The 16732-nt window shown below is 40.5% G+C and overlaps 2 protein-coding genes across 4 annotated transcripts in view; one reads left to right on the top strand and one right to left on the bottom strand.

Annotated features, from left to right (window-relative positions):
- Window positions 1–1530: 1530 nt before the first annotated feature.
- Window positions 1531–12559, top strand: LOC111972543 (uncharacterized). Of its 3 annotated transcripts, XM_023999550.2 has the most exons (8): window positions 3478–3546; window positions 9299–9339; window positions 9449–9467; window positions 9570–9995; window positions 10264–10395; window positions 10701–10933; window positions 11083–11217; window positions 11824–12559. In XM_023999550.2, exons 1-7 carry the CDS (start codon window positions 3527–3529, stop codon window positions 11193–11195), a joined length of 984 nt encoding a protein of 327 aa, XP_023855318.1. In that variant the 5' UTR covers window positions 3478–3526; the 3' UTR covers window positions 11196–11217; window positions 11824–12559. The 3 variants fall into 3 exon arrangements, with proteins under 3 accessions (XP_070302662.1, XP_023855318.1, XP_023855317.1); XM_070446561.1 differs by lacking the exon at window positions 3478–3546 and adding an exon at window positions 1531–1728 and having other exon boundaries at window positions 11083–12559; XM_023999549.2 differs by having other exon boundaries at window positions 11083–12559.
- Window positions 12560–12912: 353 nt separating this feature from the next.
- slc25a27 (solute carrier family 25 member 27) overlaps window positions 12913–16732 on the bottom strand; it is a 5851-nt gene continuing 2031 nt past the window's right edge. The window contains exons 2-9 of the mRNA XM_023999546.2: window positions 15421–15600; window positions 15233–15314; window positions 14628–14750; window positions 14317–14429; window positions 14148–14232; window positions 13950–14042; window positions 13648–13750; window positions 12913–13549 (exon numbers count right to left, since the gene is read on the bottom strand). Coding sequence (XP_023855314.1) covers window positions 13478–13549; window positions 13648–13750; window positions 13950–14042; window positions 14148–14232; window positions 14317–14429; window positions 14628–14750; window positions 15233–15314; window positions 15421–15600 — 851 coding nt within the window. The 3' untranslated portion in view covers window positions 12913–13477. The remainder of the gene's footprint in view (window positions 13550–13647; window positions 13751–13949; window positions 14043–14147; window positions 14233–14316; window positions 14430–14627; window positions 14751–15232; window positions 15315–15420; window positions 15601–16732) is intronic.

Genomic DNA, 16732 nt, shown 5'->3' with positions numbered 1-16732 from the left:
ATGTATAAATGTGAAGCATCCGCTTGGCCAAATATGGTAGTGAGAGGAAGCCCAGCGGCCGGCAGTGGGAGACGATGGAACGAAAAATCGATTTTTGCACATTTTCTCATCGATTAAACATTTGATCTCAATACAGTTTTCTGTTCGCAAAACTACAATATGTTACGAACAGAGTGGACTCCGTTTTGTAGACGTTACCCTTTGCCAAAGTCTTTAAAAAAAAGGCGTTGTTTAGAAGGAGTGCAAAGGTGAATTGAGTTGTTGCACACGTACACTTACGAGTAGGCGTTCCCTAACGGAATAATGCAAATGTATGCTAGAACGCGCCAATAGAATCTCGCACAATCGTTCTTGGCCCTGCCCACCTTCTTGCTTGTTCTGTTCACTATGACTAATTTGTTGCCATTTGAAACGACCTGCAGTGGTCTATCTTGGTTTAGTTATACAAATCTTTAGTTAAAGTTCTTGCTGGCTGTGCTGGAAATTATGCTTTGTTTATCTTCTGTGTAGGTACATGTATGTCCCCTTGTGGTTGAAATATATAATTTCATATTGGAAGTCAAATTTACACCACCCATGACAGTGTACATTCAATGGGCTCATTGATTACAGTAGGCTACAAAGTATTTCAGATGGTGTGCTTTTGCTCCAGATTTGTTACTGGTTCCATCTCTCCTGTGATTCCCTTTTATAGTTACTTCTCAGATGAATTTACTCTCAGTAACAATGTCTGATTTTCAAGCAGATTTAAATCCGGACTGAGACTGGACCATTCAGAAACACTGGAATTGGGAACTTAAGGCAAACCGGTGTTATTCACAATGATCAGTGTGGTTTGCCTGTCTCCGGAGCAGATACTGGAGCCGACTGTGTTAATGTGTCTTCATGGGTCCAATTGGGCTCCATATCTAATAGGGATACGATACCACCTATAACCGAACCCACAGTAAAWAAATAAATAAATAAATAAATAAATGTACCAATCACGTCATGTCCTACCATACAGATTTTGCCAGTTGAAAGGGTAGTGAGTGACCCGATCTCTCCCTATTTTACTTCTAGACAATGGCGACCCATCATTCAGGGCAGGCCACCTATTTTGAGCCCCACATTTTTAGCATGCCTGTTTTTTAGGTTGCCTGTTTTGCATGTTATTTTGGCATTAATAAGTGTCACATATCAATTTGCTAACAATGTAAAAATATATATATATAATTGAGTTAATAAAGCCACATACAAACATGGTCTCTTTTTTGTTTTCTTGAGTAAGGCAGCTCCAAAATGCKGGTGTTTCAGCCTAGCTCAGTGCTTTCTGTGGTGTTGGGGCAAGCCAGCAGGAAATACAGAGCGTTGTGCCGTGATTGGCTCAGTTTTCTGTCACTCATGGAGACACTACGTCACCGCCAAGTCTAAGAGTAGAGCTACAAAATTCTAGCCCCTTGGGTGCTCCCATAGAGTTAAATTAGAAGTGCCCATCCAAGAAGGCTCAAGGTCATTGGCCAGAGATAAAATAAACGAGCTCAGACTGGGAATTGTAAATCTGGCCTCTTTCTAGAGCTCCGACCTGAAGATCAATGACGTCATCATGATTTGACCTTGTTTTTTCTGAGTTCCCAGTTGTTTTGAAAGCACCATAAATCCAGAGAATGCCAGACTTTGATGACAAAATCTGCCCACAAGAAGGACTGCCGTGCCACCTTCCTGTTCAAGTGAGCACAGCACAACAAGGTGAGTCCAAAAATGTATTGTATGCTGCTGCATAAATTATGTAATATGCCAGGGAGATATGTATTCTGTAGCTAAGAAAGTAATACTAAGTGTATGTTGTGTAGTAAGCTGTTAGTAGCCCATGTGCCTCACCCTAATAGTTTGGTCTATTTTCACCTCTTAATTTCAGCTACTGTTCTGACTTGGTGGTGCACATGTAGCCTTTAGCCTGTTTTAGAGAAATGTAATCATTGAATATTGTAAGAGCTTTCATTGTCTGAATATATGACCCCTTTATTTATCCTATAGTTCTAACTTGGCGTACAGGGAGAATACTGTAAGAACGGCCCATGTTCTGAATTCTGTCGCTGTACATTTCAAAAGTGCTAAACAAATAGTTATATTGACAACGTCCGTCCTAGCTCGCTCATTAATGTCTTAATCGAAATTACGGATTGCCTCTTATCCGCTTGTCGCCCCCTAATGCTATAGTTTGTACATCTCAATTGTCATTAGAAAACACATTTGTTTAAGCAAGTCAGCCATATCAGCTGTTTTTTTAAAGTCAGTAAATGAGGCTGAATTAACTGTTTCCCTGCCAGACAAGGCTCCGCTGATAGCCAGGTGTAGCAGTGGTAAGACGTTGGGACTCTGCTGTTGGGACAGCTTTATGTAGGCCCTAGCAGTTTGTGGGCATCGTTTGTTATCGTTATAGTGCAATTAATGTATTGTTTAGTGTTGTGTTGTGTTGTGTAGTGGCTTTGCTGGCATGCATCCCACTTTAAATATTTTCCCCCACCAAGATTTAAGCCACATTGTGTGGACAGATTATACTGTGCAAGAGAACCTGGAGGATAGACTGTTGTCCAAATCTCAGTCTTAGCTCAGCTCTTGTATGAATCAAATCAAATCAAAGTTTATTTGTCACGTGCGCCGAATACAACAGGTGTAGACCTTACAGTGAAATGCTTACTTAATGCTTACCTTAAAAATGGTATTAGGTGAACAATAGCTAAGTAAAGAAATAAAAACAACAGTAAAAAGACAGGCTATATACAGTAGCGAGGCTATAAAAGTAGCGAGGTTACATACAGACACCGGTTAGTCGGGCTGATTGAGGTAGTATGTACATGTAGATATGGTTAAAGTGACTACAGTCTATGAATCAGGCTACAGGTAAGTCCACTATAGTCCTTGTACTAGATCTCTTTGCGCTCTTTCGGCAACTTCTAAAGCACAAAGAGATCTGTGACCTTATTCTTCTCCATTTCTCGCTAGTGTTAGTGGATTTAAAAAAAAATAGATAATCAGAATAGCCTGTGCACTATTATAAACTAGGTGGTTCAACATCTGAATGCTGATTGGCTGACAGCCGTGGTATATCAGGTCGTATACCACGGGTATGAAAAAACATTTATTTTTACTGTTCTAATTACGTTGGCAACCAGTTTATAATAGCAATAAGGCACGTCAGGGGTTTGTGGTATGTGGCCAATATACCACGGCTAAGGGCTGTATCCAGGCACTCTGCGTTGTGTTGTGTGTAAGAACAGCCCTTAGCCATGGTATATTGGTCATATACCACACCCCCTCTGGCCTTGTTGCTTAATTATGTAAATATTCAACATTACTATTACTTTTTGTAAATGTATTATATACACTTCAAAGAGAATATTAATTTAAACTTATAGGCAAGGAGCAACTGTAAACGTGATGGTGACATCATGAGAAGTCAACCACTCAGTTGATATCATGCAAATACAGGAAGCTGTTTAAGTGATGTGCGTGTCCATTTTGAAACACTTGACAAGACAAGAAGATGGCGTTATCTGAACCAAGGTACTTTATAGCTCTTTTAAACTAAATTATCCTTTATAATATTGTCTAGATTATGATAGTCCTATAAAATAATACAGTAGACAGACACCACATTACAGGAAGTTAAGCTATTATACATATTGTGGTATAATACAGGAAGACATTGAGAGCCGCACACCGTTGAAAAAAAAGAAATAATCCAAAACTGAGGTTTAATTGCAAAAAAAGAGATGGTTTATTGGGATATATTGAAGCCCAAAAGTTTATTGTGCAGAACTTTTTTTTATAATTTTTTTWATGTTTTGGCGTCAAGCCATTATCAGTGTGAATGGTGGTAAACTACAGGAAATGAAAGCGATTGAAGACAATACTAGCCTCTCTGCTATTTACTCACTTGTTATTAAAACAAGTTTAAACATGGGAAAACTTGAATCTGCTTTTGGCCTCTGGCTATATTAAGCAACTCCAACTCATTGGAAGACTAGGGAAGTACTAGAAAGTCAACAGACTGGAAGGCAGACGCCTTGATTCATTTCCTTTTGAAGATGAGCGAGTAATAGGTGTTAGGGGTAAATAGCAGAGAAGCTAAAGTATCCTCTTCAATCGCTTTCATTTCCTGTTCCTTACCACAAAAGATGTATGACAACTTAACATTCATTTACAGTGATTATCTAGTGAAAGTCTACACACCCTTGCACAGTCTTCACATTTTGCTGCCTTAACATTTTATCTAAAAAGGGATTACATTAGATTTTTTCCTACCAATCTATACAACCTACTGCATATTTTCAATGTGAAACAGAAATTATAGAAAATGTTCCAAATTAATAAAACATGAAGATGTATTGATTGCAGATGTCTTCACATGCCAGAGTTAATACTTGGTGGAAGCACCTTTGGCAGCCGTTACAGTGGTAAATAGTTTTGAATAAGATTCTGCCAACCTTGCACAACTTTTAGGGCAACATAGTAGCCATAGTTCTTGTAAAAATTGCTCATTAAGTAGGAATCATTGATGGACAGCAATATTCCAACATTGTCTCTGATTTTCAAGCAGATTTAAATCCGGACTGAGACTGGACCATTCAGAAACACTCAACACTTCTTGGAAAGCCATTCTGGTGTGTTTTTGGAATTAAAATGTGTAATTCTCCCGCCTAAAAATACACCTCTATCCCAGGGTTTTCAGGTTAATTGGCTTTTCTCCTTTCATATTTATTTTGATCCTGACCTTGCTAGTGACAAGCATACCCATAACATGATGCTGCCACCACAATACTTGAAAATACAGAGGATCAACAACATTGCATTCACTCCACATTAGTGGCCTATATGAGAAAGCAAAAAGAAGAAAGCCTCTGTTAAAAAAAAAATACATATTTTAATCGAGATTGGAATGATTTTAGTAGCCCATTTTAAATTGTTGAGCTAGGGCATGTCGACTACCATACCGTGCCATACCCTAAGTGAAACCCTCTGTATTTGCAAGTATTATGGTGGCAGCATCATGTTATGGGTAAGCTTGCCACCGACAGGGACTGTGGAGTTTATCAGTGACTAGCCACCGTGCTTCTACATCTGCATTGCTTGCTGTTTGGGGTTTTAGGCTGGGTTTCTGTATAGCACTTTGTGACATCGGCTGATGTAAAAAGGGCTTTATACATACATTTTTTATCCTGATTCAAATGTATACGAAAGGAGCAGAAACCCACCTCAGTCTTTTGAAAACCTAACCCTGGGATACAGTTTTATTTTTCAGCGGGACAATTACATACATTACTGTCCATTAATGATTCCTAACCAAATTTACTGAGCTTGAGCAAATTTGACAAAAACAATGGATATATGTTGCCTTAAGAGTTGTAGAATCTTATTTAAGAAAATGCACAGCTGTAAGGGCTGCCAACAGTGCTTTCACCAAGTATCAAAGGAGAAGTTTTATTTTTTACATCCAAATCTCTATTTTTTTATGTAAATGGCATGTTGTAGAATGGTCCAGACACCGTTTTTTTGTGATTCCACATGTTTTTGAGAAACTTACCCAAACTTCACTTCTTCAGTATAGTATGGGGGCCCTGAAAAAACATGAACAACGGCTCCAAAAATAACCAAATATGTCCTTTTATAAATGACAAAGCTCTCAGTATAGTGATGCAGGTCTTTAGATGTTGTACACATGACATTGTTATCCCAAACTTTATCCGCAAAGATATATTCCCTTTTGAGCGACTCAAGCCGTTTTCCTTATCCAGCTGTTTTCTTTTCCGTGTAGTAACATGTAACTGCCGACATAAAGAAAACACCAACATAAAGCGTCTTAATAGGGCATTGGGCCACCACCAGCCGCCACAATAGCTTCAAAGCGCCTTGGCATAGATTCTACAAGTGGGTCTTTCTATAAATAATGGGGCCAATGTGTGACATTGGGATCAACATTTCAAAATTGGTTTAAAACAAAACAAAAAAGGATTTGAATGCAGTACCACATGTGTAGCCTTCTAAGAATAAAAAGGAATATATGCAAATTGGCCCATAACTCCACCTTTACAACAACATAGGCCTAGGACTATACATCCTTTAAGCATGGTTCATACAGACACTGGCAAGTCACATTCAAGGACTTTCAGGGACTTTTGCAAGCACTTAATTGTAATTTTCAATGTTATACAATTGTATAATGTCTATAATTTTACATATAAGGCCTAATATAGAACCCCCCCACCCCAAAAAGCATGCAAAAAGTGTACAAATAAATAAATAAAAGTAGGCCGTTGCCACTTTAAGAATAAAGCATTCTTCAGGGCTTGCTAATGCATTGATATTCAAATTGTTTTTACATAACAATATGTGAGAATTCATTCATGCATGGCATTTTTTCTGCAGCCTATGTGGCCGACGCAGGCACACATAATAAAACCATGCATAGTGGTAGAATTCATCTCACCATTTGTATCTCATCATCACTGTTTTTATAATGATAAAGTGACCAAAAACCAGGTTCCTTTTTTAGTGGAAGGATTTGTATGGAAAGCCAAATTGAATCCAACATTAGATGTAATAACCGCACATGGTTTTAACACAACAGAGTAGCGCAACACCATTCAATTAAAGTGGTGGGAAACAAACAAAAGTGGCCACATCTCTCACAAAACATGATCAAAAATGAAATCACAGATCATTATAAGGGAGCAGGTAAACTTATAAAATGGCTACAATAATTACAATAACTTTTCAACCAACAAACAGAGGAAATGTCTGATTTTCAAGGTAGGCTTATTCCAGTATTTCTGAGTTCAAGTTGGTTACTTCAAGCCCATTGTATTGTTTAAAATTGCAGGTCTAACATGGAAAACAAAATGCATTTGTCCTGTTATTTCATTAACAGATCATATTGTGAATAAGCCCAATAGGCTATGTAACTTGTTGTTATTATATCCATAATAATTCATATGAATAGCGTTGAGTGTTGCTCAATAGTCTATTCTACACAATTGTGCAAAGTAGACTCGGAGCACAGTAGACTCGGTATCAAATCGGAGGCACAAAAACATATGAAAACATGAACTCATTACCTTGATGCTTTCTTTGTTAAATCTAACGAGGCCCTGCTGTAAATCAAACAGACAATAATAAATTATAAACATAAATTCGCTAGGGGTATTTGATTCTTACAGGGCCAGCATCCCGGAGTCGCCTCTTCGCTGTTGATGTTGAGACTGGTGTTTTGCGGGTACTATTTAATGAAGTTGCCAGTTGAGGACTTGTGAGGCGTCTGTTTCTCAAACTAGACACTCTAATGTACTTGTCCTCTTGCTCAGTTGTGCACCGGGGCCTCCCACTCCTCTTTCTATTCTGGTTAGAGCCAGTTTGCGCTGTTCTGTGAAGAGTTTAGTTTTTGTTTATTAATTTGACCATTAGAGTAGAGAGTAGTATATACAGTTGAAGTCGGAAGTTTACATATACCTTGGCCAAATAGATTTAAACTCAGTTTTTCACAATTCCTGACATTTAATTCAAGTAAAAATTTCCTGTCTTAGGTCAGTTAGGATCACCACTTTATTTTAAGAATGTGAAATGTCAGAATAATAGAAGAGAGAATGATTTATTTCAGCTTTTATTTATTTCATCACATTCCCAGTGGGTCAGAAGTTTACATACACTCAACTTGGGTTAAACGTTTTGGGTAACCTTCCACAAGCTTCCCACAATACGTTGGGTGAATTGTGGCCCATTCCTCCTGACAGAGCTGGTGTAACTGAGTCAGGTTTGTAGGCCTCCTTGCTCACACACGCTTTTTCAGTTCTGCCCACAAATCTTCTATAGGATTGAGGTCAGGGCTTTGTGATGACCACTCCAATACCTTGACTTTGTTGTCCTTAAGCCATTTTGCCACAACTTTGGAAGTATGCTTGGGGTCATTGTCCATTTGGAAGACCCATTTGCGACCAAGCATTATCTTCCTGACTGATGTCTTGAGATGTTGCTTCAATATATCCACATAATAGTCCCTCCTGCAGCAAAGCACCCCCACTACATGATGCTGCCACCCCCGTGCTTCACGGTTGGGATGGTGTTCTTCAGCTTGCAAGCCTCCCCCTTTTTCCTCCAAACATAATGATGGTCATTATGGCCAAACAGTTCTATTTTTGTTTCATCAGACCAGAGGACATTTCTCTAAAAAGTATGATCTTTGTCGCCATGTGCAGTTGCAAACTGTAGTCTGGCTTTTTTATGGCGGTTTAGTATTAGTGGCTTCTTCCTTGCTGAGCGGCCTTTTAGGTTATGTTGATGTAGGATTGTGTTTTACTGTGGATATAAATACTTTTGTACCTGTTTCCTCCAGCATCTTCACAAGGTCCTTTGCTGTTGTTCTGGGATTGATTTGCATTTTCGCACCAAAGTACGTTCATCTCTAGGAGACAGAACGGTATGAGCGGTAGGACGGCTGCGTGGTCCCATGGTGTTTATACTTGCGTACTATTGTTTGTACAGATGAATGTGGTACCTTCAGGCGTTTGGAAATTGCTCCCAAGGATGAACCAGAATTTTTAGGTCTTGAGGTCTTGGCTGAGGTCTTGGCTGATTTCTTTTGATATTCCCATAATGTCAAGGAAAGAGACATTGAGTTTGAAGGTAGGCCTTGAAATACATCCACAGGTACACCTCCAATTGACTCAAATGATGTCAATTAGCCTACCAGAAGCTTCTAAAGCCATGACATAATTTTCTGGAATTTTCCAAGCTGTTTAAAGGCACAGTCAACTTAGTGTATACTTCTGACCCACTGGAATTGTGATACAATAAGTGAAATAATCTGTCTGTAAACAATTGTTGGAGAAATGACTTGTGTCATGCACAAAGTAGATGTTCTAACCGACTTGCCAAAACTATAGTTTGTTAACAAGAAATTTGTGGAGTGGTTGAAAAATGAGTTTTAATTACTCCAACCTATGTGTATGTAAACTTCAACTGTACATACTATTTTTAAAATTTGATTTGACCTAAAAAAGTGTAGGGCTCAAAACAGGTGGGGCTCTGCCCTAGCTGCCCTGAATGACGGGTCGCCACTGGACAACGTGCACTTCCAGAAATGCAAGGACAGAAAAGTGATGTTTTATGTCACACGATTTGGGACAAATCTGTCAAGACACCAACCATGAGGAATTGTATTGAATATAGCTATGATCCCGTTATATCTTAATGTAAATACATTAAATATATTATATATATTTAATACATTTTATAGAATGTTTTGTGTTTCTGTCACCTACAGACCTGGCCTTAAGACTACATATAGCGACTATGTCACAATGGGTAAGTGAATATAGAACAATATGTCAAAAATATCATATAGATTTGATAACGGTTTCATTATTTGGTATAACACTCATTTACCTTCTCATTTTCTTCTTTATGGATGCAGCTCGGAACATCCCTCGAGGGTACGGGTCTGGTGAAAAGAATCTCAACTACACTACAATGTTGCCACACAACAAATGTGTTTTTGTGTGGCGACAACTTAATTTATTTGCCTGTCTTTCCAGGTCTCACCAAGACTTGGAGAAGCTAATCAGAGGAGAGGAGAGCCTTTACATGCTGCCAGGAGGAACATTTGTCGGACTCCTTTTCCAAAACACCTGTGTTCTGAGCAGTCTGTTGGCCGGAATACATATAACAGCAACAAGATTTAGCAAAATCAAAGATTATTTAATGACAGACAACACAGTTGGTGCAGTCATAACTTTTCTCGATAACAAAATGTATAATGAGGCGATGGGTCTTTGGCTTATTAATTTAGATTTGCGTGTTGGAAGAAAACAATACTTTTCCCAAAACGGATATCTAGATTGTAGAGGCTATGTCGAAGACTTCCTACCAAATTTTGATGACCTGACAGATGTCAAATATGAAGACGACAACAACGATTACGATATGAGCCCCTCAGCTCGCATTTACAATGGAACACTGAGGTAATAAGTCATCATTGACAACCCTTTCTATTTCATTGTTAAAAACAAGCAGGTTCTATTTAATTATTCATTCTCTACTTTATCGGATTACATTTATTTTACAATTCTAAGAAATCATTATACTTTATAGGTGTGTGTAAATACCATATGAAATATAAACATGAAAGACACATTTTGTTAAGATGCCAATGGCATTTAGATTTTTGAAACTGTTATTTGATTTTCTCTGTCCATCCTGTCGTGTTTCTCTTTCTGTGTATTTTGAAAGCAATTTTAAGGTATATGGTCACGTTTACATCCTGGACACCGTCATTGACCCTAAACTCATCCTGGTGAATATGCTTGGCCGAATGGGAAACGGATATATTCCTCCTTATGTCATCACGGATGACTTTTCAAGGTACTGCTAGGTTGAACTGCATAATGTTTCCAAGGTTTAACTTGTAGGCTATGTTTGGTGTCAATACCAGTATGGTGCATATAGAATGCAGAAAATTAGGAGATTGAAGGCTGTGATCTAATACTGAGGTTAACTATTTGGAAGTAGATAATTGACCAGTTTAGGAATGAGAGTTAGGTTAAGGTTAGTTTCAGTGAGGTTAGGGAAATGCATAAAAGTTAACATTGTGCATAGCCCAATGCCAACCCCAATACAGCTTCTGTTTTGTCTTATGTCCATTCTGATTGAATTTCTACTCCTAACAGGAAGTACGAGCTTCAGTTCCTTTTGCTGGGTTTGATCACAGCAGAGATTAATCACATGGTGGTGTGTGTTAAACTAGAAGGAGGGCGATGGGTGCTGTATGATAACTCGGGAACGCCCCAATTCCAGGACTTCAACATGGAGATAGAAATGAAGAAATACGTTGTTTACCTCGCTGCCTACGTGAATTTGAACAGTGCATATCCAGAGAAACAAGTGCAAGAATCAGAGCAAGGTAAGGTATAACCAAGAACTGTCTATGTTGTCACTGGAATCTTCAGTAATGAAGTCATCCTATATTGTCTTAAGTGATTAAATTCCTAACTGCCATTATGATTTGGGAAATGCCCCTAAACAATAATATGCTACTCCATTCTTTTACAGTAAATGACCTCCTCCTGCCAGTGGTTGTAACAGTCAACAACTGCCGAGCAACATCCCTATCCCCATTCAGACAGCCGGTGGAAGAAACAACCACCAACTGTCAGCAGCAATGAGAGAAAGATCCTTCCCCCCAAGGTCTGTTCCTAACCATAGTGTGACTGCAGTTTTTTTCTCTTTCCACTGTCATCATAGGCTTGTTTTAAGGGGGATTTGGCATTAGACTGAAATATTTGATAAAAATGTGTTTAACACATGGGTCGGTGACAGTAAGAGCCATCGCCAAAAAAACGAGTGTTTGGAGAGAAGAAATGGATAAGCCCTTGTCAAGCACAATTGGGATACTAGCTGAGATTCAGCATCACGGACAGCAATAGATTAAATCATCACGACATTTGACATTCAAAACCACAGGGCATTTTTATCACTCTTAGGCTTTCGTTTCATTGTAGACTAGGCTGCAGGGATGGTAACAACACAGCTAACTTACACACAAACATGCAGCCTGTATGAGATGTAAACATACCACTTTCCCGCCACAGCTGAATCAACTGTTAATGTGTGGTAGGGATCAGAGACACTTTCCTTTGTGCAACTTGACTGCATTCCTAACAAGTTATGTTTTTTATTTTGAAATCATTTTTCATGTAGTCTATATTATGGAAGACCGACCCCTGATTTAACAAAATATGTGTTGAATGACTTGTAAATGTTTGTTTTATCTTTGTCTCTCCCCTGTGGGAGTGGAAAGCGCAGAGGAGTGTGGCTGAGGGCACCCTGGCCTGAATACACCCAGACATTCATTGCCTGATCCCAGTCCTATGGAACCCCTGCTGACCAAGTCCACCTGGTTGTGCTGCTGATCCCAGTCCTATGGAACCCCTGCTGACCAAATGTCCACTGTCTAGGATTGTGCTGCTGATCCCAGTCCTATGGAACCCCTGCTGACCAAGTCCACCTGGTTGTGCTGCTGATCCCAGTCCTATGGAACCCCTGCTGACAAGTCCACCTGGTTGTGCTGTCTGATCCCAGTCCTATGGAACCCCTGCTGACCAAGTCCACCTGGTTGTGCTGCTTTGACTTCCAGTCCTATGGAACCCCTGCTGACCAAGTCCACCTGGTTGTGCTGCTGATCCCAGTCCTATGGAACCCCTGCTGACCAAGTCCACCTGGTTGTGCTGGCTCCACTGGACCGACCTGCCCCCTTAAGCCGCTACACCCACCGTGTCTTTATTAAAAGCTATCTGACCACAGGGTCTTGAAGTATTGGAAATCTCTATCCGGTACAGCCAGAAGAGGACTGGCCACCCCTCACAGCCTGGTTCCTCTCTAGGTTTCTTCCTTTTAGGGAGTTTTTCCTAGCCACTGTGCTCTCGCTTATGCTTTGCCGTTTGGGGTCTGGGCCGGGTTACGGAAAAGTACTTGACAATTACAGATGTAAAAACGGCTTTATAAATAAATTTGATTGATTGATCAACAACAGGGATACTTTCTTCTTGATTTTACACACGAGGCACATCCAGGTCCACTGAGTACAGTACGTAAGTACTACGTCTGTAAGACATCTGATCGCAACTTAATAGAATTCCAGACCTAACCTAAACACTGCATCTATCAAAATTCCAAAATAACTTTCATTAACATTATCAGACTTGTATAATGACTAAAAAGTCATAGACCATTGGGATAAATTACATTGGAGAAATATTCACTAAATAGGGAATGCATAACAGATGAACAGTTTGTCATCACACAGGACAGTCCTATACAAGGAAAAAGTTAAAGCTACTAGTTATTTGCTGGTAGTGAACATAAGAAAGCTCTGTAAATGTCTTGAATTGATTKTTTTTATAGTATTTAAATCACTTATGAAGTGGCCACAGTTAAAACCTTGTGTTTGATATATATAAATGTGTCTTTATGCTTCTTACCCTACGCAATTAAGCATATAGCTTTTATAATGTTAGTGTTCAGAAAGTCAATGACATGAAACATGTTAAGAGTTTGTTATAACATTTAACCAGTAGAACCAGTATTCACACCTTCGTATCATAGTAAGTCAACTGACTGGTCTCTGTGACAAATGACAACGTAACTAACAAGCATCACTACCATGGCACAGTTTTGCATGTTGTGTACATGGCTCTGTAGCACAAAGTGCAGCACCTCAAACAAGTAGATTTATGAATGTGATCAGTCCATTACATTTTAGTCATTTAGCAGACGCTCTTATCCATATCGACTTACAGGAGTAATTAGGGTTAAGTGTCTTGCTCAAGGGCACATCGACACATTTTTCATCTTGTCGGCTCAGGGATTCGAACCAGCGACTTTTCAGTTACAGGCCCAACACTCTTAACCACTAGGCAACCTGTCTGTCTGACTGACAGTCCAGGTTTCAGAACGAGCTGATGCCCATTGTCTTTCGTATTTGTTCGAATGAGAGCCAAAACGTCATGGACCAGGGAGCCTGCAGTACCAAAGAGACAACAAGGGCAGTATGAATATATTGTACATTGTCACGGTCAAAGGTTAAAAGCATTATAATATGAGACAGAGTAAATGTACCATTCTCATCCAAGTAGGGAGAAAGCCTTTGTACAGGGATATGAACCCTTCCCCCTTGACAGATTGGATCAGGCAGTCAATGGAAGACTTATACAATATGCCCCTGTGGAAAAATGTATGTAGSCTATTAGGTACTTTTGCTTATTGGTCTGTCAGCATTATAAAACCTGTAATGTTAAGGCTTTATCTGTTGCATTTTGGATGTTCACTTGTTGCTAGAATAAGCTGTAAATGACATCCTAAGCATATAGTACAGTATCACTATCAAGGAATGATTACTGTTCTCTGATTGGCTGACTAACCTGCCATTTGGACCTCTGGGCTGGTTCATTATTCTGGTTTTGATGACATCTGCTGGTGTTCCCATGGTAGCAGCAACCAGACCAGAACATGTGCTGGATGGAGAAAAAGGATTTCAGAACTTGAATTTGAAAATAAATTCTCTGAAGTAGTTAGATATACATTTTGAGTTATCATTAAATCTCTGTGTTATACTTTACCTTGCTAACCCATGGCAAAGGCTGGTGTCTTGTAGCGAGGTATTTCTCAGTAGAAAGTGCTTGACAGTATCATATGTTGTGAGATCTAATTCAATTTGAGAGTAATTAAATCCCTATACACATTACAGACAGTACATTTTCACTTGTGCCTGTATTCACTCAACTATACCTCCTAGATTGACCAGAGCAGCCCTCTGTACGTTGGGGACCCACCCTGCCCACAGCGCCCGGATCCCCCCCTCAGAGACAATCTTCAGGAAAGCATGGTACACTCCATGAACCCTGTCTCAAAAGAGGCCAGATGAGTCCACTTTTTTTAGGGGGGAGGGACGTTTCTCTCTCACATGATATTGTATCTAACGGGTGATTATTAGCTTATAACTAAATGACATACAAGTTAAAATAGGAAGTACAAACCGAGATGCAGTTTAGGTTGAAGGATGGCTAAAGACTGAAAACTAGTTAAACACACTCTCTCACCGGGGTGGCTTGCCCTCCAGCCTCCGTCTCCCCTCCATCTGCATCTGCACCTTGACCAGGTCGGTGGGGCTGGCCATGAACTGACCCACAGCCCCAGCCAGCATGCCCCCGATCGCTGCTTTCCTGTTGGGGAAAAGAAAGATCACAGTGGCCTAGCTGGGTGGACACTGGCAGAGAGGCCCAAATAAAATTGTTTTTGTCACATGCTTCGTAAACCACAGGTGTATATATACATAGTCCTACAGGTCCTATATAAATAGTGACGAGGAATAACTACACAGTGAATAATAATGACGAATAAAAGTAACATGGCCATGTACAGGGATAACCAGTACAGAGTCAATGTGCAGGGGTACCAGGTGATTGAGGTAGCTAAGTACATATAGGTAGGGGGTCTGAGCCTAGTTCAGTCTGCTCCTCATAAATGCAGTGGCTTGGGACTACCATGAATGCATGCACTAAGCAAAGCATGGAGACATCCAGAGCAATAGACATCCAGTCTTTGTTCTGTTGAGACTGGGGAAATGCAATGTTTTAAATGAACTGTGGTTATAGTTTAGTATTGAGGAGTAGAGGTCAGCTCCACCACTGTGCTTTTCTCTCACCAGAGGGGGAAGCGATCATCTTTAGACCTGCCAAGGACATCTCGGAGCTGCTCATAGGCCACCATCCGCACTCCTGAGTACACTAGCAAAAGTACAGCAGGGGTTTATGCAGGGAAGATGTGGGTAACTAGCCCTAATCAACAAATCACCATGTATGTAAGTAGTGAGATCAGTCTGGTGTAGGCTACCTATATGTCTGTACACAGCTGGTGTGGCCCCCTGCCACAGTTTAAGGGGACCCTCCTCACGTACAATCCCCAGGGCAGTGCCCAGCATCCCTCTGTAGGCCGTCTGAGAGCCATGCTGTCTGAGGGCCGCTTCACCCTGGATCTGAAGCCTGGTCTTGGTCAGGTCCAAGGGGAATGTCACTGGAACCGATATTGAGACAACTTTGAGTTGATCACAGTGACACTGTTCTGTGTAATATAAAACATTTAGCTAAATATATTGCAATCTACTGCAGAGTTGGCCTGAAGAGTTCTGTCATACTATCCAGGTCTATGCCCAAACAGTTCGAGCTTCTACTTTTAAAGATCAATCTCTCCAGAAATAAGTCCCTCACTGTTGCCGCTTGTTATTGACCCCCCTCAGCTCCCAGCTGTGCCCTGGACACCATATGTGAATTAAATCGCCCCCCATCTATCGTCAGAGTTCGTACTGCTAGGTGACCTAAATTAGGATATGCTTAACACCCCGGCCATCCTACAATCTAAGCTTGATGCACTCCATCTCACACAAATTATCAAGGAACCTACCAGGTACAACCCCAAATCCGTAAACATGGGCACRCTCATAGATATCATCCTGACCAACTTGCCCTCTAAATACACCTCTGCTGTTTTCAACCAGGATCTCAGCGATCACTGCCTCATTGCCTGCGTCCGTTATGTGTCCGCGGTCAAACGACCACCCCTCATCACTGTCAAATGATCCCTAAAACACTTTTGCGAGCAGGCCTTTCTAATCGACCTGGCCCGGGTATCCTGGAAGGATATTGACCTCATCACGTCAGTAGAGGATGCCTGGTTGTTCTTTAAAAGTGCTTTCCTCACCATCTTAAATAAACATGGCCCTTTCAAAAAATGTAGAACTAAGAACAGATATAGCCCTTGGTTCACTCCAGACTTGACTGCCCTTGACCAGCACAAAAACACCCTGTGGCGTACTGCACTAGCTTCGAATAGTCCCCGCGATATGCCACTTTTCAGGGAAGTCAGGAACCAATATACTTAGTCAGTTAGGAAAGCAAAGGCTAGCTTTTTCAAACAGAAATTTGCATCCTGTAGCACTAATTCCCAAAAGTTTTGGGACACTGTAAAGTCCATGGAGAATAAGAGCACCTCCTCCCAGCTGCCCACTGCACTGAGGCTAGGAAACACTGTCACCACTGATAAATCCACGATAATTGAGAATTTCAATAAGCATTTCTCTATGGCTGGCTTTCCTCTATGCTTTCCACCTGGCTACCCCAACCCCGGCCAACAGCTCTGCACCCCCCGC

This window comes from Salvelinus sp. IW2-2015, linkage group LG14, assembly GCF_002910315.2.
Source record: "Salvelinus sp. IW2-2015 linkage group LG14, ASM291031v2, whole genome shotgun sequence".
Classification (NCBI taxonomy): Eukaryota; Metazoa; Chordata; class Actinopteri; order Salmoniformes; family Salmonidae; genus Salvelinus; species Salvelinus sp. IW2-2015.
Note: the sequence above shows the minus strand (reverse complement) of the source record. Positions and strands in the feature narration are given on the sequence as shown.

Bases quoted from the DNA above. Each gene is read 5' to 3' on its own strand.
- LOC111972543 (XM_023999550.2), top strand. From the start codon at position 3,527: ATGGCGTTATCTGAACCAAG. The intron at 3,547-9,298 runs GTACTTTATAGC...TGTCACCTACAG, and splicing joins ATGGCGTTATCTGAACCAAG to ACCTGGCCTTAAGACTACAT. The intron at 9,996-10,263 runs GTAATAAGTCAT...GTATTTTGAAAG, and splicing joins ATTTACAATGGAACACTGAG to CAATTTTAAGGTATATGGTC.